The sequence below is a fragment of the Pelmatolapia mariae genome, linkage group LG10_11 (assembly GCF_036321145.2).
Source record: "Pelmatolapia mariae isolate MD_Pm_ZW linkage group LG10_11, Pm_UMD_F_2, whole genome shotgun sequence".
NCBI classification, from domain to species: Eukaryota; Metazoa; Chordata; class Actinopteri; order Cichliformes; family Cichlidae; genus Pelmatolapia; species Pelmatolapia mariae.
The window spans coordinates 73,528,411-73,550,754 of NC_086236.1; the positions used below are offsets into that span (position 1 = coordinate 73,528,411).

Below are 22,344 nucleotides of genomic sequence, written 5' to 3' on the forward strand. Positions count from 1 at the left end.
TCTTTTTACACCTAAATCAATCCTTCGTGTTATTTTTAAGACTATTGAGGGTTTAAAAGAAATGTTCGTGCTTCTTTTCCCACTGTTTTTCTTTCCTGGTAATAACTTTGCTATTATTTGTACTTTTATTGCGTGTGTTGGTTTGGCAGCGGCTCCAATGTCCCACTTTTTTGTTTGCTATGTTTGCAGCGGGACAACGGGCCTGAAAGCAAATCCTCATTGTTGCAGGTTTGATTCATCTTTTCAAACCAAAGTCTAAGTTTATTCTTTCCAACAAAGCAGCTCGGTCACAAAGACAGAAAGAGAAGGCGGGCGTGGAGCGGGCGGAGCTGCGGAGGAATGTATGAACTTGGGAGCGTTTAGCAGGAGTGATAAAGCAGATATCAACATAAAGAGGCTGGGATGGGCTCTGAACTGAGTCAGCATCACAGCAACCCCAGCGAAGAGAAACACGCTCACTCGTTTAAGGTTTCCATTTCTCTGGGCTTTTTTTTAATGTTTTATATTTTATCTGAATAAACAAATCTGCAAAAGTTTATTGTATCGTTGTTTGTCATCATGTGTATTTATGTTGTTACAGATTTGTCTTTGTTTAACTTTAACACATCGTTTCCACAGCATCAATATCTTATATTCATCTAAATGTAGAAGGTACCACGTTACAGATGAAGCCTTCAGTTCAATTCAGTTTTATTTATACAGCGCCAAATCACAACCACAGTCGCCTCAAGGTGCTTTATATTGTAAGGTCGACCCTACAATAATACATACAGAGAAAACCCAACAATCATATGACCCCCTATGAACAGCACTTTGGCGACAGTGGGAAGGAAAAACTCCCTTTTAACAGGAAGAAACCTCCGGCAGAACCAGGCTCAGGGAGGGGCGGGGCCATCTGCTGTGATTGGTTGGGGTGAGAGAAGGAAGACAGGATAAAGACATGCTGTGGAAGAGAGACAGAGATTAATAACAGATATGATTCAATGCAGAGAGGTCTGTTAACACATAGTTAGTGAAGAAGAAACACCCAGTGCATCATGGGAATCCCCGGCAGTCTACGTCTATTGCAGCATAACTAAGGGAGGATTCAGGGTCACCTGGTCCAGCCCTAACTATATGCTTTAGCAAAAAGGAAAGTTTGAAGCCTAATCTTGAAAGTAGAGATAGTGTCTGTCTCCTGAATCCAAACTGGAAGCTGGTTCCACAGAAGAGGGGCCTGAAAACTGAAGGCTCTGCCTCCCATTCTACTTTTAAATACTCTAGGAACAACAAGTAAGCCTGCAGTGTGAGAGCGAAGTGCTCTAATAGGGTGATATGGTACTACAAGGTCATTAAGATAAGATGGGGCCTGATTATTTAAGACCTTGTATGTGAGGAGCAGGATTTTGAATTCTGGATTTAACAGGAAGCCAATGAAGGGAAGCCAATACAGGAGAAATCTGCTCTCTCTTTCTAGTCCCTGTCAGGACTCTTGCTGCAGCATTTTGGATTAACTGAAGGGTTTTCAGGGAGTTTTTAAGACTTCCTGATAATAATGAATTACAGTCGTCCAGCCTGGAAGTAATAAATGCATGAACTAGTTTTTCAGCATCACTCTGAGACAGGATATTTCTAATTTTAGAGATGTTGCACAAATGGAAGAAAGCAGTCTTACATATTTGTTTAATATGTGCGTTGAAGGACATGTCCTGCCCTATCCTCCAGTTCAATTTTACGTTTAGCCCCAGTGTAACAGTCACCAGAAGGGGTTTTATATTATGAGTTAAAGACCCTAAAACATTAGAGAGAAACCTCACTGATCAAATCATCTCCAGTGAGCAACAGTGGTAACAGCAGGGAAGCAGAACTCCTTTTTAATAGGAAGTAAACTCTAACAGAAACATTGAGGAGTGAAGGAGAAGTATTCGGTGCATCATGGGAATCCCCGGCAGCCTACACCTATTGCAGCATAACTAAGGGAGGATTCAGGGTCACCTGGTCCAGCCCTAACTATATGCTTTAGCAAAAAGGAAAGTTTGAAGCCTAATCTTAAAAGTAGAGATAGTGTCTGTCTCCTGAATCCAAACTGGAAGCTGGTTCCACAGAAGAGGGGCCTGAAAACTGAAGGCTCTGCCTCCCATTCTACTTTTAAATACTCTAGGAACAACAAGTTATACAAAAAGACATACCTCATATTTCTGACATATGTAAGTGCCATAAACATCAGCCATCAATAAAAAATATAAAACAACATTTGAACAAACAGCACGTCCTGCCAATAGCAGAATTGGTTCTTTGACATCAGCACAAGTTTTATTTCAGAGCTATTTTTAAACCAAGACGATGCTGAGAGAAGACCTCAGCTGACGGTTGGTCAGAGTGGAATTGTTTGCTGGGTGGGTCGCTTGGACAAATCTGGACTCTAAATCCAAATCCAGCTTTAACAGCTCATAACAAGAAACAAGTCAGGCCCTCTGTTATCAGTGCTTGAAACACCCTTAGATATAACACATGTGTAATGTACTTAAGGGCTCAGGTTTCATGATGACTGACAGGCTGATAGGTATTCATCTGCCTGACTCACCTGAGTGAATGCTTTGAAAGGAAACTCATATGACCGCGACAGGGCTCGGCCGTTCTGTTGACTTTTACTTTTTATTCACCTCAGGAACACAACGGCCCGAGCTCGGACAGCTCTGCGGGAGTGTCTGCCTTTCCACAAACCTCCCTGTGGATGCTGACGTCAGGGCAGGAACTTTGTTACACAATCTAATTATTTTCCCTTTTCAAAAAGTCACATTCAGTTTATTGAGCAGCCAAAAGTCGTCTTTTTCCTTTCAAGTACCAAACTATGGATGAGTATGTAGGACAAATCCTTTTCCTCTAAATGTTAAAAACAGCTGATCTTTCTTATGAAATTTATAAATAAAGCTATTAGTGTTTCTTATTATAAGAAATAACACAAAAGATTTCAGTGGACGAGAAGATGTAAACAGTGATGTTAGGTTAATGTGGAATAATCATGTACAGATATCTATAAGTGGTGTGATTTTAAAAATCCACCATCTTTGTGTTTCTGCAAATTTTGAAGAGCTTTTATATGCCACGCATGTAAGAGGAAGCATGAACACACATACAGCCACATATGATTGTTCTCATCAGTATTTCCAGCTTCCTGTTTTATTTTTCTTCGTTATCATTTCAATGACTTCCCCTTCTGCAGTGATGCACCTGAACGCCTCGCACTGTTGAACTTGATGCTGTCTCATGTGACGTCAAAGGCCTCGCGTATGGAACAATGATGCTTTATTCAAAATGGAAAACAATAAAAAACTATGAATCTAAATGATTTCAGTGGATTTAAGTGCTAAAAATAACTTCTTGTAAAATACACACAAAATATTCTGCCAGGAACATCCTGTTGTCCTGTCACCTGACCGCCAGAATCAGCTGATGTTTTTTCTACAGTAACTTTAGTATATTTACTGAAGCCATGCAAAATGTTACCTTCACACTTTGAACAGTTTCACAGTGACGGGTCATCCAGGTATAGACTGGTTCAGCTTATGATTTATAACCAAACGTTCTAATCATGTGTTCAGTACTGCTCAGAACATCAGTTCATCATCAGACAAACTCTTATAAAAACATTTGACATCAATGTTGCTGTTTCACAGCCGTGAGCTTTGTTAAAAGAGGAAAATAGAAGCATTTATGACTACAAGGCATCAAATATGACATAACTTGATTTAAGCAGCCACCGAGGCCACACGATGTCTCCTCAAAGTTTACCCAAGTTTGATTGATTTTACATGGAATGAACCTGGAACGGTTCGGATTTATTCCTTCTATGAAGCTGGGCTTTGTAACAGTTTTTCAGACTTCCCAGTTGGATTCAAGGTCATTATTTAAGCAGGCTAATGGGATTTTATACATGCTGAGCGACGCGGTGTGTGTGCGGCGCCTGCCCTCCGGCCACCTCTCGGCTCTGCTTCTGTGTCTGATCATAAAAGAATTGAACCTTCTCCATGACTTTCCACACCCACCATCCCTGCTGTTCTCCTGTGGGACAGGAGCTGGGAGTATCACAGTTGGCATTTGTTTGCCTTCATTTGTAACTGTCAGACACACCAGGTGATAGTGCTGTCATGCCATTGTCTCCATTACAACACCACACAGAGGCCAGTGGTTCCTCTTATTACCTCTTGAATAAGGGATGCACCTGTACCGCGCACTGGAACACTTTAAGGAAAAGATATAAACAGAAGTTGGTCTGCAGCCCGGCTTAAAATCACACGTGGGTGTCCCCAAATCTGGCTCAGGCGCAGCTCTGCCTTGGCAGCAGTGTGAAATTTTACTCTGGAGCTTTTTTTAAAACAAAATGTAGGTCAGGACTATTGAATCCCAGTGAGACTGGTCCAGGTAAGACAGGACTGCAGGCTATTACAGAGTCATGTGTGACAGCGGCGTCTCCTGCAAAACATATGAAAGCAGTGAAACACAGAGTGGGAGGGTGGTACACCTCAGGCACTGTGGATGGAGAGGCTCCACCCTGGGAGGGGAGTGATAACACTTCTGATCCAAACTGACGTCATTCCTGGTTTCGTTGGTTAAAGGTGTGGCCAACCACCGCAACCACAGCTGCTTATCTGAAACTGAGCCAGGTCACAAACATCGTGATTAGCACCTGTACAGCGCCGCGTGTTCACACCGCGCACAGGAAGTTATTTATTCTCAAGATTCAGAAAAGCATTTTAAAGCAGCTTTACTTGATTCTCACCTCTTTACTTAACGTCTTGGGCTCTACTAGAATAAATCTGCAAGATTCACAGTTTTAATAAAATTATTATTATCCAACAGCAGGACATGTGAAGGTGAACTGAGGTCTCCTTATAAACCAACTTTCTTCTGATTGGCTGCCCCTCACAAACAGGTTTGGAGAGCAGGTGGGGCTTCTTTTGAAACAGGAAGTCAGCTCTTGTCACTGTCTTGATCGTGTTCACCTGTGCCTCTTTCTCTCTGTAGTCTCTTTAGTCTGTGTTTTACTCCCTCTGTCTTATTCGGGTTCCTCCTTCATATTGTTTACCTGTATACAAATGCATTGTTTTGCTTTGAAGCTGATGGAAAAAACAGAAACCCAAACAGAAAGGCTGTTAGGTTTCCATCCTGTGCGACAGGAAGAAGATATGATTCGTGAAAAAGAGCTGAAACTCTGCACGTCGACCTTAGAAACAGTAAATAACCGTCACTGCAGAAGGTGGTCGGAGGGACAGTTTTAACTCTTCAATTTCCCCCAAACTTTACTGACATAGTCACAAATTAAAATAGTTTATAAATGTAAATCATTCAGTTAAGCCAAAATTTCTTCTACGTTCAATCTGAATACAAATATAGAATTTTACGTGTCAATAATTTCATATCAGATATTCTCTGACTCTTTGCTTACATTATTTTCAGCTCAACTGTAACGCTAACGTTAAGCAAAGATTAGTTTCCAGCTGTTGTTTTATGTCTCTGGAGTATCAAACATGATCAGAAGTTGGAGGCTGAAGGTCTGACACTTGTTTTCTCCTCCAGTTGTCCGGCTCACACAGAGCACGCTGAGACATTCCAGGTTTTCAGCTCTTTGAGAATCACCTTGTTTGCTTCACTGTATGTTTCACGAACAGATGTGTTTGTGTGACAAAGAGCCCAAAGACACTTTTTAAACTTGGTTCTTTGCTTAGTTGTCACAACACTGGTTTCCATGAGTTGGCTCCTGTTTTATCCTGGAATGATTCATAGGTCAGTGGTTTAACAAAGACAAAACATTCGTCTGTAAATGCTCAGGCACAGAGACTGACAGTGAGTGAAAGAGCAGAAAGGCCGGCTCTGAAAAGCAAAATATTAAAACAAGAAAAAAACAGGAGTTCAGGACAGGATATTTATTGCAGTGTCAAAAGACAAACTAACCAAACGTCCAGTTTTTAAGTTTCCACAGTACACGAGCTTCCTCTGACCGTGATGAGGTCTGCTGTGCAGTGGAAACCTTTATTTAAATAATAAAAATCGAATTTATGTGAAAAGGAAACAGATTTTTATTTGAATGACATGATCGTTTCAGATAATAAGTCCAGGACGGCCGTACTCAGAAACAGGATTTTGGAAAACTCGTCTTCTCGGACGTCTCTGAGGAGACGCCAAAACCAAAACTATGGGTTTATTATATTATTTATACAGAAATGTGACGCTGCAAACATGAGCTCCTTCAGAATGCCATCTGATAAAAGTCTGTACATTAATTTGTTTTACTGTTTTTACATGAGACTGAAAGATGAGCTCATTAAACAGCCACCTGTGTGACCCCCTCCTCTCCTGTGTTAAACAGCCACCTGTGCACTGGCCTGCACTGCCCCCTGCTGGCCTGAAGTAAAACACACATGACTTGCAGTGTTCAGTGTTTCAGTGAAGAACAGCAGTGGGATCCACAGCAGCATCATTTCTCTCATCCCGGTGCGTCCTTCCTGATGTCTGCAGGGTGGGCTTTAAAAGGGGGTCGGGGTCAGAGGTCAGGGACATCGAGGCTCCTCAACCACAGCTCCAGGGCGAACTTGGTCCCGGTGCTGACCCGCTCCACGTCGGGACCGCTGGCTGGAGCCCGACTGGTGAAGACTGCCAGAGGCATCGAAGACTCGGTCAGAGCTCCGTCTGCAGAGACCTGCGACACGCTGGAGACACAGAAGGGCTCAGAAAAGAAGCACATACCCATGCCATGAAGCTTCCAGCTCACAGTTTGTGCTGCATTAATGTCAGTGTCTGCAGTTTTTAGGAGGGCAGCATGCTTTATTTGTCTCTGACCTGTCAGGCCAGGGGGCGACTCAAAGCCTCACATACATAACAGGAAAGAACACAATTTACAGGATGCACAATATCCTCTCTGTTTCTGTAGAAAACATCCAACTACAAAACAAGCTGTGCTTCATAACACAAGCAGCTGAGCTCTAATGTACTCACAAGCACATCTCAGGTATTAACATCAGCACAAACTCTGTGAGCTGGAAGCTTCGTGGCGTCCAGCTCTGCATCTAAACCCGTGATACCTGATGCTGCTCGGCAGGTCATCCAGCTGAACACTGGCGTCCTCTCCGTCCACAGCGGACACGATGGCTCTGACCAGCCGGCTGTCCGCCCACAGACACGCGCTGACCTCAGCAGGCGAAGGCCTGAGAGATGGCTGCGGGTGGAGACAACGAGAGGAATCACACAAGAGGCTGGCTCACTTTAAAATAACATTTTATCATCATCCAACATCACATAGACAGAAGATCATGTCAAATCATTCATTACGTGCCAAAATTATCCAAAATCACATCCACCATGAGAGAGGAGGCAGCCTGAACCGCCCTCAGCTGTTACCTGTAACTGCAGGTGAGTGAGAGACGAGTGCAGCAGCATGTAGATGACTACGTGGTGTCTCTGAGGAAGTCCTCTGGACAGCATGGGAGGAAACACCGACTGATGGTCAGACAGAACACACAGAGGGCTGTGACATATATAACCTCACGGTGTACGATGTAAACAGGAGCAGCAGGCAGTGATTAAAAGATACTCGGGTCACTCTCTCACCTCCCACAGGCCCAGGACTGTTGGAGAAACCTGCTCCGGCTCCAGTTTGAGTCCAGTTTCCTCGTGCAGCTCTCTCAGACCTGCACCCAGCAGCTTCACACCGTTACAGGAATAAAGTTCACACAGTTACTTTGTTAACCTCGTTTGCGTTGTTGCACACGTCGTCACACTGACTAAACGACACGTAAAATGATGCTGGGAAGCAAAGGAAACATTTACCGTCTCATCTAGCTCCACATGACCTCCTAAATATTAACACAATACATGAAGAGCATTACAAAACAAGAAAACCCATAACAGCGAGCGTGTGTGTGTGTGTGTGTGTGTGTGTGTGTGTGTGTGTGTGTGTGTGTGTGTGTGTGTGTGTGTGCAATAATGTAATAATGTGTGCAAACACAGATCTGTGTGTGCTGAACCTGGAGGAACCCAGACGTTGGGAAATATGCGAAGCTCCTTTGCCCGCCGTGTCAGCAACACTCTCTGATTGGCTGTCTGCAGGAGGATAGCCACACCCACATCCACTCCACGCTGTTGGACATCCAATGGGATTGCAGCTGCGTCTGTGGCTGACAGGTGTTTGATGGGACAGAAAGCAGGTCTCTGAGAGAGAAATAGCAGGAAACCCTGAGCTTGGGACAGCAGTTGTTGTGAATGGGTGCTATATAAATACAACTGAATTAAACTGAACTGAGTACGGATGTAGGGGGGCGAATGCTCAGCGTGTCTGACCTTCAGCGGGACCCCTCGTCCTCTGTCTCCTTTGTAAAGAATGAACTGATTTTTCTCCAGCGTGCAGCTCACCTCCACCTCATCCTCGCCGCTGTCAGTGAAGTGACCCGTTACACTCTGAGACACACCAAGAAGAAGAAAGATGACAACAGCGCCCCCTCTGTTGCTCTAAAGATGGTGTGAGACAACATCTGCACCAACCTGGACAAACTGAGCTCGCCGTGGAGCCGCTCGATCTTTGCACACATACACCAGGATCCTCCTCACTTTATCCATGGCGACCCCTCGACCCCGACCACGTCCGTCTGCGGGAGCTGAACACGTGACCACAACACGCATTGAAAAACGGGCAGTCCACTCCATTTTAATCAGTGTTGGGCAAGTTACTTTAAAAAAGTAATTAATTATAGTTACAAGTTACTTCTTCAAAAAAGTAACTGAGTTAGTAACTGAGTTAATTAATTACTTGAAAAGTAACTATTGCGTTACTTTAAATAAACGTTTAACCCTCTGGGGTCCAGGGTGTAATTGGTCATTTTTAACTACTTTTGATGTTTCCTCTACATTTTACCCTTAAAGACGATTTATTTGCCTTGTTTGGTATCATTGTTGTCAGCACAACCTCACGTGTCTGAATTTACAGTCATGTTTTCATTTTGACAAACTGTATTAACACAATTGATCTAAAATCAGACAAAAAACATAAGATCCGAGTAGAAAAAGTTATATTTTTTATAACTTTGGTCGACATGGTGCATTTTTCCACCAACACGAAAGGGCTGTTTTTTGTTTTGTTTTTTTATTTTTTGGTCATAAGCAGAGAGTGCTCGCTGTGCTGTCCTTAGACAGTAAACGTGACGAAACTATTGAGGAAAAACACGCGTATATCTTGTTTATCATGACTCTGGTTTTACGTGGCCTATCGACACAGTTTATAAACTGGTATATATCACCTTGTTGCTTTGTCTTTAAGTGGTCATGTGATTGGCTTACCACGACTACTTTATTCTTCCTCAGTCAAACAGCAGCACTCATGCGATTGTTTTGCCCCCTTAGCTCCAGCTGTTGTGCCAAAAAGTGATTACCGTCGGCGGGAGCGCGCGGCTGCTTAAAGCTGTAGCGTCCAGATTACTTACAGCTACTTCCTGCAGCTGATATAAGATGCGGTAAGCTGAAGACAGCTTCAACCGTCTGTTTGTTGAAAAATAGTAACGGACCGCGTTTCCTTGTTAGTAACTGTAACGGCGTTGTAACGATAGGAATAGTAATTAGTTAGATTACTCGTTACTGAAAAAAGTAACACCGTTACTTGTAACGCTGTTAATCCCATCACCGGTTTTAATACATAACACACAGAGTTTAAGCTAAAATGACTGCAAACATGTAATAAATCCAAAAACATTAACATGTTTGTCCCACCTGTTGCCTCACAATCAGCTGATATTTGCTCAATTTCACCTCTATACTACAAATACTAGAATATGAAGTGCATAAAATGGGATGAAATGTTGAATTTTTTAAATTCATTAACTTTTCAGCATTTTTGATCTCTCCACACAAAAACACATTACAGCTCTGCTAAAAACTGTTTTTGGTTCATTATTTTTTCTGTGACTCAGTTAAGCATCGGTATCCTGATGGACGCATCAATAACTAACCTGCACCGATCCCCAGGATATTTGATCTGCTGATCTTTCACTGGAAAAAGTGCATTTTAATTAAATTGGAAGGATCATATCACTATGTGGGAGACGTGGCTGGTCAGAACATATTCAGGACTCCTTTTACTTTTTTAATGTAGTGGCAAAAGTAAATCATCAAAACACGAAAGCATCAGACTGTAAAGATCTACAGATCCTGAAAGCCTCGGTGATCCTGCAGGAACTTTCTACAGGACCTCGAGGTGTTGGATCAGTGTCATGTTTCCAAACTATTACACAGAACAGCAACATTGTTTCTCTATTTCATGGCCTAGAAATGCTGGAATGACTCACACTCAGCACAAGTGTGAAAAAGGAGAAAGAGAAATATTTAAAGGGGCAGTGAGATCCCGGTGTTGTGCTAAGAAGTGATTTGTGATGGTTCTGTGTGTTTTTAGTGTATTTTAAATGTCTAATATCTGATATTGATAACTTCTGAGAGTGTTTTATATAAAATAAAGATATTACTTTTAAGCAGCTCATATTCATAACTTTAGTGCCGAGTCCAGCTGTTTAAACCAGACAAATACAGACCGCCTGTTAGCAGAACAGCTGGCAACAGCTGGGACTTTGGGCTCAAACGTTAACTGTCCACAAAGCTAACTACCTTTAGCTAACACCCTCATTTAGCGGAAGTAAAACGCTCTGGAAAAAACAGCTTCCTACACATTAACCTGTACATGTGTTAGTGAAGGGATTACGGGTTAACCCCACAGGCTCGCTCAGAAACACAACAGAAGAAGCAGAAACCTACTGAAAAACAGAAGAAGGCGCTCGCTAACTCCTCCAGGTCATTTCAACCGGATCCAACTTCCGCTTCCATACTTCAAAATAAAAGCTTTTCTTCTTCGTTTTGGGTCGAACTGATTCAATCTTCGTATTTTTTATTGTTTATGGAATAATCCTGAACCATTAACTTCCCCCATCATGGTATTATACAGAAACAGATTAAATAAATTATAATAGTTAGCAGCTGCTCGCCTACTAACTGGTACCAAACAGAGACAGCATATAACCCCAGTTTTAGCTTCTCTACACTGGCTTCCGGTCTCCTACAGGATCCAATTTACACTTTGACTTTTTGTTTTTAAGTCGCTTAACGCCCGAGCCCCTTCCTACCTGTCTGAGCTCCTTTCTGTTTCTGCTCCAGGAAAAACCCTGAGGTCTAGCTCAAAATTAATGCTGTCCGTCCTACGGACTTATCTCAAATCTCGTGGCGATAGAGCCTTCTGTGGCATCCCAGACTTTGGAATAGTCTCCCCCTAAATATTAGATCTGCACAAACACTTGATCACTTTAAATCACTACTAAAGACACATTTTTATGCCCTGGCTTTTAACACACTATGAGTATACCTTTGTTGTTTATGAAATCCTGTCAATGAAACTTTTGTTAGAAAATGGAAAAGGTATATCGGGAAAACTTTTTTATTGAGAGCATTTTTTTCAGGGTGGCTTTAACTCAGGAGGTAGAGCTGGTCACCTACTGATCGGAAGGTTGGGGGTTCGATACCTGGCTCCTCCAGGTATCCTTGGCCAAGTATCCTTGGGCAAGATACTAACCCCAAGTTGCTCTCCGATGCATCCATCGAAGTTTGACTGTGTGTGTGAATGTTGTTAGATAGCACTCAGTTTAGAGTCAGTGCTTGTGAGGATGGGTGTGACTGGGTGAATGTGGCATGTTGTATAGAGCGCTTTGAGTACTCTGGGAGAGTAGAAAAGTGCTATATAAGAATCAGTCCATTTCTCTTCTTGTTATTTGGCTCTAAAACAGCTGGAGACAATTAATCCTTTTACTGACATTCTGAAAGTTTTTTGCAGTTTCAAAGACAGAAAATGTATTCAGCACAAATACTGTAAGTGACAGGTGTTTAATTCTTAGATGATGCAGAGAAATCAGAGACTTGGAGGCTGTGGAGGCTCAGCTGCCTCACATTCATATTGAAGGTCAGACAAAAACGTCAGATGCATCTGCAAACATAACTTTGGCTGTGTTTCCAGCCTCCCTTTAAAAAGTGCAATTATAATGCAGCTCTGTTGGAAAACAATTTATTGTAGTGGTAACGTTACAATACAAGAGTGTGATTTGAAATGACTGTCAGTAATAATGATGATTAAGCTTTGATTACACTAACATGGCAGATTTCCCCCTAAATTACCCAGAATGCTGTGCAACAGTTGCCAGTGACACCTCAGTAAAAAAAAAAAAAAAAAAAAGCAAGAAAAGACAGACGGAGTCAGACTCCTGCAGATTCCTCCTCTCAGGGTGAGTAGGCCGGCAGCAGACCTCTGCGATCATCAGACTCCACCTGCGGGTCAAAGGTCAGACGACATCAACATCGGCTGTTCTGGAAATGTTCTCAAAAACAAACATTTAAAATGCTTCATACCTGAGAATAAAGTTTGGAACTAATCCTGTTTTTTTTTCCTTGTAAATGTCTGACTGTAATTTTTGATATTTTATGTTTTTATTTCTCTCTCTTAAACCTGCAAAAGCCTCGTTAAACAATCACAGATCATTTTCAGTTAAAGGGATTCAATGAGTTAATGTTACTGAAGTGAATATTTCAGGTTTTGAATCCTTTAGGTGTGAATAACGGACCGTTCCATTCCTCCGTCACTGCAGGAGGCGTAGTTACACATTTTTGGTGATCAGACATCAAATCGAAACATTTAAATTTGTCAGCTAGTGGTGCAACGGCTCAAAAGTCTCACGGTTCGGATCGGATCACGTTTTTTTTCCGTCACGGATCGGATCAATTTTCGGATCAGCAGAAAAAAAAAGAAGACAAAAATTTAACTCGCCATTTACTTATTTAAGTATTTTTTGCCTATTAAAAAACATTCAACTCAAGACTCATTCCATGCAATTATATAAAAACAAATTAAGGTGCTTTCTATCTACCACTCCGCTGTGATATAATGAGCGGTCATGGTCACGTAGCTTTCCGTTGCCCTGGAGGTCCACCCATTTGTAGTTAGGGCAACAGAAGATGCCTGGGACAGTTCAGCCATAACTTTAAACTTTTCCTGCTCATGCATGCTTGGAGCGATCTTGTCACTGAAGTGGACGCGCGACAGGATATCATAGCGTGGCTCAAGCACGTTCATCATAGTTTAAACTAGTGCTGTCAGCGTAAATCTCGTTAAAATGACGTTAATGCCATAACTGCATTAATGCGGCAAATCTCCGTTAACTAGTTACCGCGGATCGCCCCGTGCATGGAGCTGCACGGCGTCAATGTGTTAACTAACGCGTTGACTAGTTTAAACCCCTTGTTTTGCACAAGAGAATAAGGCCTCCGTCTGCAGCTAAACACCCCAATAGCTTTTGTAATAGCTTCATCCCGGTCGGACTGGGCAGCAAAGGGCTGCTTAAATCAACCGTGATCCGTTGCACCACTAACATCAGGCTCGTCTTCTTGTGCACCATGAGGTCAATTTTGATGCTCTTGATATTTTTTAATCACTTGCTGAATTTCGCGTTCTGACCGCGTGCACATCAGCGTCTGTGATGTGCACACGATTTCTTCTACTGCGCCAAAATAGCAATCTTTCAACTTGAATTTCATTTTAGGAAATGAACCTGCGGCGATGCCTTCAGGCTCGGACACACGACATAAAAGTCGGGTCTGTTTGAGACGGGAGCTGAAAGGACCAAAGTGAAACTTATTCTATATATAAATCATCTCCTGACAGTCCTGCACGTCAGCGTGTCAGTAATCTGTATAAAGTTTTCTGGGTGGTGAAAGCGCTCTGCACTTCAGTTTTATCTCTGGCTATTTGATAAGAAAAAATATATTTAAAGCAGGAGGAAATAAATGATAATAAATAATAAATCCCAGTTTACAAAAACTGAAAATATTTTTCTGATTCGTCAAATCTTTTTATGCAAGAAAAGCTGATATTAAAAATGTATTTCAGCAGGTCTTATTATTATTTTGCCAATTTTCTTTTTTTCTCTTGCGACTGAACACATCAGCATTTCCTGAGAGGCGGAGTTAATATTATTGGTAGGAGGAGTCTTACGCTGAGAGAAGATGGTGTGCGGAGCCGGATGGCTTTGCCAGAGAAAACACAGACGACGATGGTGACGCAGGTCTGCAGGACGAGGAGAACCAGGAAGAGGCCGAGCAGCCCGTAAAGAACCACCTGAAACAGGAAATATGAAACAGGAAATACACACAAGGAACAACCTGCTCCTGTCCTCAGGGAAGGCCCCGGGACCAGATCTGAGGTGCACCGAGAGTCCGGCCTTGAGGACCAGACCGAGAGATAAACTTACATTCAGCGTATAAAAATTTTGGCTGCATCTCCTCCTCAGGTCTTCTACGTCCTCGAACTCGATGAAGCTCTGTCGGTCACAGAAGCGATAGGAGGGGGGGCATTCGGCCAGCAGCCAGCAGGTGTAGGCCACACCGGCCAGGCCAATCAGGACGCTTATCACGTTGGACACCAGGGACCCCCAAACCTGCACAAACACCATATATGGCTAAACTAACAGCGGCTAACGAAGTACAATGGCTTCATCCATCTTTGATATACAGTCTATGACTTTAACTGAAGATCCAGAGGTATCACACCTGCAGCTAACCGTCCCTGAACTGCACCACTTTTAATGACATCATCTGACCAACAATATGGCTGCTGTGAGGTCACGGTACTAACAGACTGTCCAAGGAGGCGGAGCTGCAGCTTTTGTATTTCATTAGTTTGTCATTCAGCTGTAATCAGCAGGTCTGAGTTTGCTGACCTGTCAATCATACATCCTCTTTCTGGTTTCTCTAAAACTCACCAGTGAGATGGAAGTGCGTCTCCCTGCCGCCAGGGCCACCGAGCCGGAGACGACAAACTGCACGACAGCAGAGAGGCGTGGTTAGATGACACATGACACCTGTGAGGCTTTACCTGGAGGTTATTAATCATGTTTGTGTGTACGTACAGCGGCGCCAAGGGCGAATGGAGAGTAGGCAATCATGGCCCACGAGTAGACGGCGGTCAGACCGAACAGGATGCACAGCAGCCCGATCATGATCTGAACGACCTGAGGACACAGACGGAGGCACAACATGAGCAAAGATGAAAAATAATGCAGATTTTAAAAGTTTTAGCAGGTGAAGTTCTTGTTAAAACAGCAAAAACAGCATCAAAGATGAGACCTGTGTGCAGGCTGAGACCAGCCTGTGTTGTCACAGGTCACAAACTCCTTCTGGCAGCTTTATTAAACCTTTATTATTACAATAAAATCTGATCCATGTGCATCTTCCTTTAGCTCAACCTACCTTTAACAATTTAAACCTTAAATTTACCATAAGCCATTCTGATCACATGACTTAGTGAGCCTCCTATAATTAACAGGCTGTATTACTCTGAAACTGAAGAACAGCTAAAAACATGAAGACTGTCAGGAAAGTTCTGCAGTTTATTCTAGTTGGTCAGAGGTGATGACATCATCATGACATGTAAGTCGCACTGACTGTGACAACGTGTTTGTGTCTGCGCTTTGTTGTGATGAATCTGATGGTCAGAGTCCAGACACTCACCCCGAGAGCGTGCGGCTGTCCCCGCATGAAGGCGACGGTCATGTCGTCCATCTTGACTGGGATGGGCGTGGTCTTTTTGACAGGGGGAGGGGCCGGTGTAGTGGAGCTGCCGGCATTCTGGAGCTGGATGGAGCCGTCATCCTTGGGAATGACCTGAGTCACGACCATCACTCCACCGACGGTGGTGATAGATGTGGATGCCATAATAAAGGTCAGAGGTCACAGAAGCTCAGAGGGAAAACTGGAAAAATCACAAGTGCAAACAATGAGGGAGGGGAAAACAATGTTTGAGTATTAGGGAGGAGAAGGGAATTTGCAGCAGCTGCAGTGCCAGCTGGTGCCGCAAAAACTGATCGACTTTAGCTTCCAGATGTTCTTCAGACAAACTTACAGGAGAAAATTATTCTGGTTTAGCAATAATTCTCTGATTTTTGCCTTTATGACATTTTAAGAATCTAAAAGAGCTCGACATTCAGGGGTGGCCAAATGGGGGCCACCAAAAACACAGTTTTCAGGTTTATGATGCTGTTATCAAATATAGACAACAAAAACAGAGAAAGTTAACTTCCTGCTATTAAAGTTGATGTCGGTGAAAAGAGGTACTTATGAAAACCTAATAAGATTTTGAATTCATTAATAATCTGTTTTAATTGATTGATTGACTGGAAGTCCCGCTTTAATGATTCAGCAGAAGCAGCTGAAGGGTGATTTCCCCGGAACGGAGCAGCAAAGACAACACGTGTAACGATGTGCGCTGTTGGCCCCGAGACGCTCCAGGGATCTGTCCGGGGATCGGCACCTCATTACCAACATAGCACACAGTCTCACATTATCACCAGTATTACAGTCAACACGGGAATAATAGTAAACTAATAATCAAAATAAATATGAGCTTATGACTGCTGTGGGCCGCACTGTTCACCGCGCTTCTTCCTTTTTGTTTGACATTTTGAGATGATAACATGTATCCACTGGTCACTCATCAAACTTCCAAACGTTGCTATAAAATCTTTTGTTAAACAAAAGTCCCCGGATTTAACATGGATTCTGGTTTGGAGTTTCCTACTGCGTGATAAGGAAGTGCGCTTACCCGGAAAATAAAACGGCTGTTTGTTTTTTAGTTCGACGTTAAATATCAGACTTTTGAAATCGCAGTTATCCCTACACGAGAGCTTTTCGACGTTTTTCTTTGTTTTGTTTTGTTTTGTTTTTTAAGATAAGAATCGCGCGAACAAATCTCGATAAACTAACCGGAAGTATATCTGCGCATTAGATCAAATACATCGACTAACAATCATCTCGAGGCTGCGCTGCTCTCTGAAACATCTGCAAACACGCACGGATTACCTGACCACGCTGAGGATTACTCCTGAGGATTACTGCTGAGCATTACCTGCAGTCAGCTGGACACACGGAAGTTCTCTGACCTGAACAACAGCTGCTGTTGATTCTGTTCAGGATCAAGTTAGGCTGCCTTCAGGAGCAAACTGTAAACTCGGAATTCTGATTTACCAAACAACTGTCGGGAAGAACATGATGTGATGAAGTTCCAGTCCAATTTAATTAAACGATGAAATATTGCTTCAAATACAATAACATAAATAAACTGAGCTGTTTCTTTGGATTTTTTCTGACCTTTTTTAAAAAAAAAAAAAAAAACATAACAAGGAATGATTTCAGAAGATTCAGTCTTTAATCACTGTGTGTAACTTTTAAAGACACTTTCAGGTGTGTTGTTTTTAAAAAATAATTAAAATACAACATCATAACTTTTAAATCACGAACATGTTTTTCCTGTGTGTGGATCTGCTTGATATGAAGGGAAATGTCGGCATAATTCCAACAACACCTGAAGGCAGCACAAGGAAACATTTCCCAGAATCAACGTGAAAAACCAACTTTGCAACAACCTTCCCTGCCTCCTTTTACGGGGGCCTATCGTTTTTATGATACATTCACATGCCACTTTATTAGTTACACCCTTTACACGGCCCCCACAGTTCTTAGCTCAGTTTCAACAAGGTGCTGCAAACACTCCTGGGAGATTTTGATCCGTGATGTTTCACGACATCTCAGAGGAGCCCCACTGGCATCGTGGCTGTGTATTCATTCCCAAAGATGTGCCTCACACTGTGAAAGTTTTAACCCAAATCTTTGGTCCCAGACAATGAAGGGTTCAGGATCCCAGCGGAAAAACCTCCGTCAGTCATCAGTGACTGAGTCCGCAGACTGTTTCAGACATTAGCAACAAACAGCTGATATTTAGTTTGGGGATACCCTCTGTGTACTGCCCCTTGGCAGGCTTCCACAAGTTAGCCAATCACAGGAACCTGGACTTTTAAAGGAGCAAATTATGAAGGTAAATATCATTGTGGCTCAAGAGTTGGCAGTTCATCTTGTAATCGGAAGGTTGCCAGTTCGAGCCCCGGCTCCGACAGTCTCGGTCGTTGTGTCCTTGGGCAAGACACTTTACCTGTTGCCTACTGGTGGGGGTCAGAGGGCCCGGTGGCGCCAGGGTCTGGCAGCCTCGCTTCTTTCAGTGTGCCCCAGGGCAGCTGTGGCTACAATGTAGCTTGCCATCACCAGTGTGTGAATGGGTGGATGACTGAATGTAGTGTAAAGTTCTTTGGGGTCCTTAGGGACTAAGTAAACAGCCATTTACCATATGCTGCAAAAGGTGAGAGCTTGAACTTGAGACAGAAGCTAAAGACAGGGCCTGGATATGCTTTTAAATTAAATAAAAACACCGAGCCGGAACTGAGCAGAAGAGCGCCCCCTTTCAGAGTCTGTCTGTAGACAAACACACAAGTCAACAGTCACATGCTTCTGGGGAAAAACAAGACGGCATGTTTGCACAGGTTTAACAGACTTTTATTACTTATTTGACGAGCAGATGACAGCATCGGAGATCTTATGTACTTTTTCTCCTCCAGGATTCACATACGTGTCTGAGGATCACGACGTAAAGGTTTTACATCTGTGAGACTAAATGCACATCATACTCTACAAGAGCCAAACATTGCCTTTAGAATTTTAATTCAATGAAGGTATTTTAAAAAACAGAACAAAGTCCTGCTCGTGATTTATCGATGACTGTTCACATTTTGGAGATCAAATATCGATGAAGGTGATTTCAACTCATAAAGGACATTCAGCATTCAGCCTGATCAACACCAGATTATCTTACATCAACATCTGAACTCAACCTCGACAAGTACATGTGTGTAGTTCACTTACACCACAAGGGGGCGACATTCATTCATACCTACAATCATAAAGCATGGATTTATTGACTGTTTTATTGAATCTTGGCCCGTGTTACAGTCAAATAATTACATTCAAAGCAGGTTTCATATTTTTTAATACATATTTTTTTGTTGGTGGTGTTGTTGGGGGGGGGGGGGGGGGGGTAACGATTGTTTGCAATGTTTTATTTAAATTTTTCAATATAGAAAACCCCATCAACAAACAAATACAGCTCAGGTGCTAAGGCAAGAAGACAAGAAATATCACTGTAATGATAAGAACTACCAGCATCCAAAGTACATCAAATATCATGAATACGTAACAAACAGAGAAACCGCAGCACCATGGTACATGTTCATATAATGGGAGCTTTCCCAAGGTAGTTAAAAAATGGAGTCCAGGATTTTGAGAAAACATTTGCTGCAGAAGTTTGTAGGTATAGAATATTTTCCATTTTATGACTGATAGCATGTCATTGAGCCAGACATTGAAGGAAGGAGGAACAGCAGACTTTCATTCCTTTAGGCAAGGGCGTAGATTTGGCATGGACGGAAGGGACACGTCCCCACCAATATCCAGCGATTATTGAATTGTCCCCACCAATAATTTGATCTCTTCGAGTAAAGAAAAACAAACCCGATAGAAAGAAAAAAAAACGATCTGTCAACGTCTCATTCACCCAGCGGTGCAGAAAGAGTTAAATTACGTTCTCTACATCATGTGACAAATATGGCCAATGTGATTGGCTGTGCCTTTCAGGGAGCTCTGTTTAGTTTTAGCAGCGGCAAGCCTGCGCTGAGAGGAGGAGAGGAGGATGGCAGCAAAAAGGAAGAACCTCGATATAAGAAAGTATTTTTCAAAGAAACCTGTAAGTCACTTAAAGTCAAGTTCACTCATAAAATGTGTCCGTCATAATAACGTTACAGGCTATGCTCGGCTTTGGCCCACATCAGTCTAAAATTGTATGTAACCATAAATAACGTGTTTTGGAAACTAACTGCACAACAGGCAGCAGTATTAGTTCTCTCAGTCTCAGAGCAGCATTTCTAATTTTGATTGAAACTGTCAGAGAAAACGGCAGCCTCGAGCAAGCCAGGATATTAGTTTACAGACGCTGTTAAAATTATATGTCTAACGTTAAAATGTTGGTGACACAATAATTTCATCCTAATAGTGTTGACATATTCATAGGGTTCATTTTTGAGACAAAATATCATGAGGTAGTCGTGATTTTGCAAATATTTCAACTTGTAGTGCAGTTTGCACAAATTGTTTTAAAAATGCACTCACCCTACAAACATTACTGATGAGTCAAGATCTGCACAAAGTGACAGAAACACTGAAGCAGCTACCCATTTTATTCTTATTGTCATGTATGTCCTATTTGTCAGATGACAGAAGAACTAACACAAAGCTCAGAGAGCAATGGTGATACAAGATCACAGGTGGAATTGGATGATGATTTGATGGTTCATGACTGTATTTGAAGCACATGTGTGACTGCATGTATGTGGAGTGTCTCACTGTTATTTATCAGGTGACAGAGGCAGCTCTGCCATGTTGTAGCTCAGACAGAGGTGAAGAGGCGAGGTCACAGGTGACTGACTGATGATTCGGTGCTATAGATTAACTAGTATTTATTATCATGACAGTTGTTAGGCTGCTGATGTAAATTGATTCATTAGTGTATATTTGACAAAGAATCTGAATTGACATGTCCCACTTTTTATATGGCACGAATCAATGTGTTATTTTATCAGGTGGCAATATGTCCTAGTGCAGTCAGAGGGGAGGAGCCAGGGCCAAAGGTGAGGCACATCAAGCAGAGAATAATAATTTTAATCTGAGGATTAAACGCATGTACTGAGTTTATCTCAGTTAACAAGAGGAGAAGGCATGCGTTTGGCTCCTTCACATAGTGGACATTGAGTTGTTGTGTGGGGCACCAGTAGTCCATGTCTGTTGCTGTAACAGTAGTTCATGTTTAGAATAAAAAATCCCAGTTCACTGATTTGATCGGGGCAGTCGTGTGCCTAAAATGTTGCATGATTTTGCTGAGAGATCTTTTACTTTGTGGTAATCTTAGATGAGTAGTTTTATGGACAAAAACCAGCAGGTCATTCAGTGTTCCCTTAGTGCTAATGTATCAGAGATGTTGGTGTACTATAACTGAAGTAATGTTGTTAAGTCCTTAAAGTCATATTCTTTTATTGTCATGACTGTATTTTTATTTTTGTATGATACCTGATTTATATGGAATATGGCTGAAGTAAACTAAAGTCTAAAATAGTCAGTCATTTGTTTAATAGTAATTTAACATTATATAATTCACATATAAAACTATGAATTGTAATTTTAAATGGTTTAAAAGCATGTAGAATAGCATATGCAGGGAAGTATATTTTTCCTTTTTTATCAAGAAGCAACGACAAAAAGGAAAAAAAAAGAAACAGGGCAGGGTTCGGTGGCTGAATCATCCGTCCCCACCAATGCCAGAACCAAATCTACGCCCTTGCCTTTAGGATAAGTCTTTTTGCAACCATCATGATCGACTGGCACCTGCATAGTTGCAGGAATAGTTCTGGAACATACGCAGCCAAAAACTGCAATTTCTGGATTGGGTGTGATGAAGATCCCATAAGCTTTAGAGTACCAATCAAATATTCTGGACCAGAAATTAGTCAATGAGGGGCAATGCCAAAACGCATGAGCCAGTGTGCTATCTGTCTTTACATCTGTCACATATGGGGGAAGTCGAAGAACAAATTTTGTGTAGTCCAACCTTGGAGTAATGTAGCCGATGGACAACTTTGAATCATATTAATTGATGTCAGATGTTAACAGAGCAGGAATGAATTTTTGATAAGCACTTGTCCCACATTGATTCTGATATTCCTACACCCAGTTCCTCCCTCCGAGCGTCTCTTATCCTCGTAGTCCGCGCCTCAACACTTTCATCAAACACATGTACAACTGTAGAGATCAGATGTTTGGAGTAAGGAGGGCTCAGGGGCACATTAAAAAAGTTGTGTTCATTTGGAATATCGCGATCATTCTTGATATTGGATTGCACAAAATGCCTAATTTGTAGGCAGCGGTTAAAAAACTGAATGTGTTAAAGTGAAATTTTGCCTAACCTGACTAAATTATGCAAATTTTCCATCTATATAAAGATGTTTGAATTTGATTAAGCCCTTCTCTCTCCAAACATGGTAGGATTTATCATCCGAGGGAGGCAAAAAAGCATATTGGTGCCTGCAAAGAGGAGTTTGGCAATTCAAGGAAACCTCTAATTTGGTTTAAAATATGCTCCGATTGTTTTGGAACAAACCCTAATTTCTTAAAAATCTCAGCCTTCCCCACTCTTGGGAAAAGCAGGGCCTCTAGAGATGTAGTTTTCTACATCTACATCTATTCTAGGATTCTTGTTGTTCCATATCTAAGAAGTGATAATCGAGTCCAACTCCTTAAAGAAAGAGGAAGTGAGATAAATAGGAAGATTCTGGCAAAGATACAAAAATCTAGGAAGAGAGACCATTTTTA

General features: G+C 42.1%; 2 protein-coding genes across 3 annotated transcripts; both read right to left on the reverse strand.

The window, feature by feature from the left end:
- Positions 1-5,888: 5,888 nt before the first annotated feature.
- On the reverse strand, positions 5,889-10,839 carry nudt17 (nudix (nucleoside diphosphate linked moiety X)-type motif 17). Its single transcript, XM_063486692.1, has 9 exons — positions 10,768-10,839; positions 8,515-8,627; positions 8,314-8,430; positions 8,001-8,184; positions 7,804-7,829; positions 7,585-7,677; positions 7,375-7,473; positions 7,059-7,192; positions 5,889-6,686 (listed from the first exon to the last, which is right to left on the reverse strand). Exons 2-9 carry the CDS (start codon positions 8,587-8,589, stop codon positions 6,521-6,523), a joined length of 894 nt encoding a protein of 297 aa, XP_063342762.1. The 5' UTR covers positions 8,590-8,627; positions 10,768-10,839; the 3' UTR covers positions 5,889-6,520.
- A 1,028-nt stretch (positions 10,840-11,867) lies between these two features.
- Positions 11,868-17,049, reverse strand: si:dkey-7j14.6 (uncharacterized protein LOC556585 homolog). 2 transcript variants are annotated; one of them, XM_063486629.1, is made up of 7 exons: positions 16,949-17,049; positions 15,556-15,796; positions 14,955-15,056; positions 14,808-14,864; positions 14,298-14,483; positions 14,042-14,164; positions 11,868-12,321 (listed from the first exon to the last, which is right to left on the reverse strand). In XM_063486629.1, the coding sequence occupies exons 2-7, from the start codon at positions 15,757-15,759 to the stop codon at positions 12,274-12,276; spliced, it is 720 nt and encodes a 239-aa protein (XP_063342699.1). In that variant the 5' UTR covers positions 15,760-15,796; positions 16,949-17,049; the 3' UTR covers positions 11,868-12,273. The 2 variants fall into 2 exon arrangements, with proteins under 2 accessions (XP_063342699.1, XP_063342700.1); XM_063486630.1 differs by having other exon boundaries at positions 16,903-17,027.
- Positions 17,050-22,344: the final 5,295 nt, after the last annotated feature.

Excerpts from the sequence above, each read along its gene's own strand:
- si:dkey-7j14.6 (XM_063486629.1), bottom strand. The coding sequence starts at position 15,759 with ATGGCATCCACATCTATCACCACCGTCGGTGGAGTGATGGTCGTGACT. Across the intron at positions 15,057-15,555 it reads GACAGCCGCACGCTCTCGGG|GTCGTTCAGATCATGATCGG; the intron begins GTGAGTGTCTGG and ends CTGTGTCCTCAG. Across the intron at positions 14,165-14,297 it reads AAAATTTTTATACGCTGAAT|GTGGTTCTTTACGGGCTGCT; the intron begins GTAAGTTTATCT and ends TTCCTGTTTCAG.
- nudt17 (XM_063486692.1), bottom strand. The coding sequence starts at position 8,589 with ATGGATAAAGTGAGGAGGATCCTGGTGTATGTGTGCAAAGATCGAGCG. Across the intron at positions 8,431-8,514 it reads GGCGAGCTCAGTTTGTCCAG|AGTGTAACGGGTCACTTCAC; the intron begins GTTGGTGCAGAT and ends GGTGTGTCTCAG. Across the intron at positions 7,474-7,584 it reads CAGTCCTGGGCCTGTGGGAG|TCGGTGTTTCCTCCCATGCT; the intron begins GTGAGAGAGTGA and ends TCTGACCATCAG.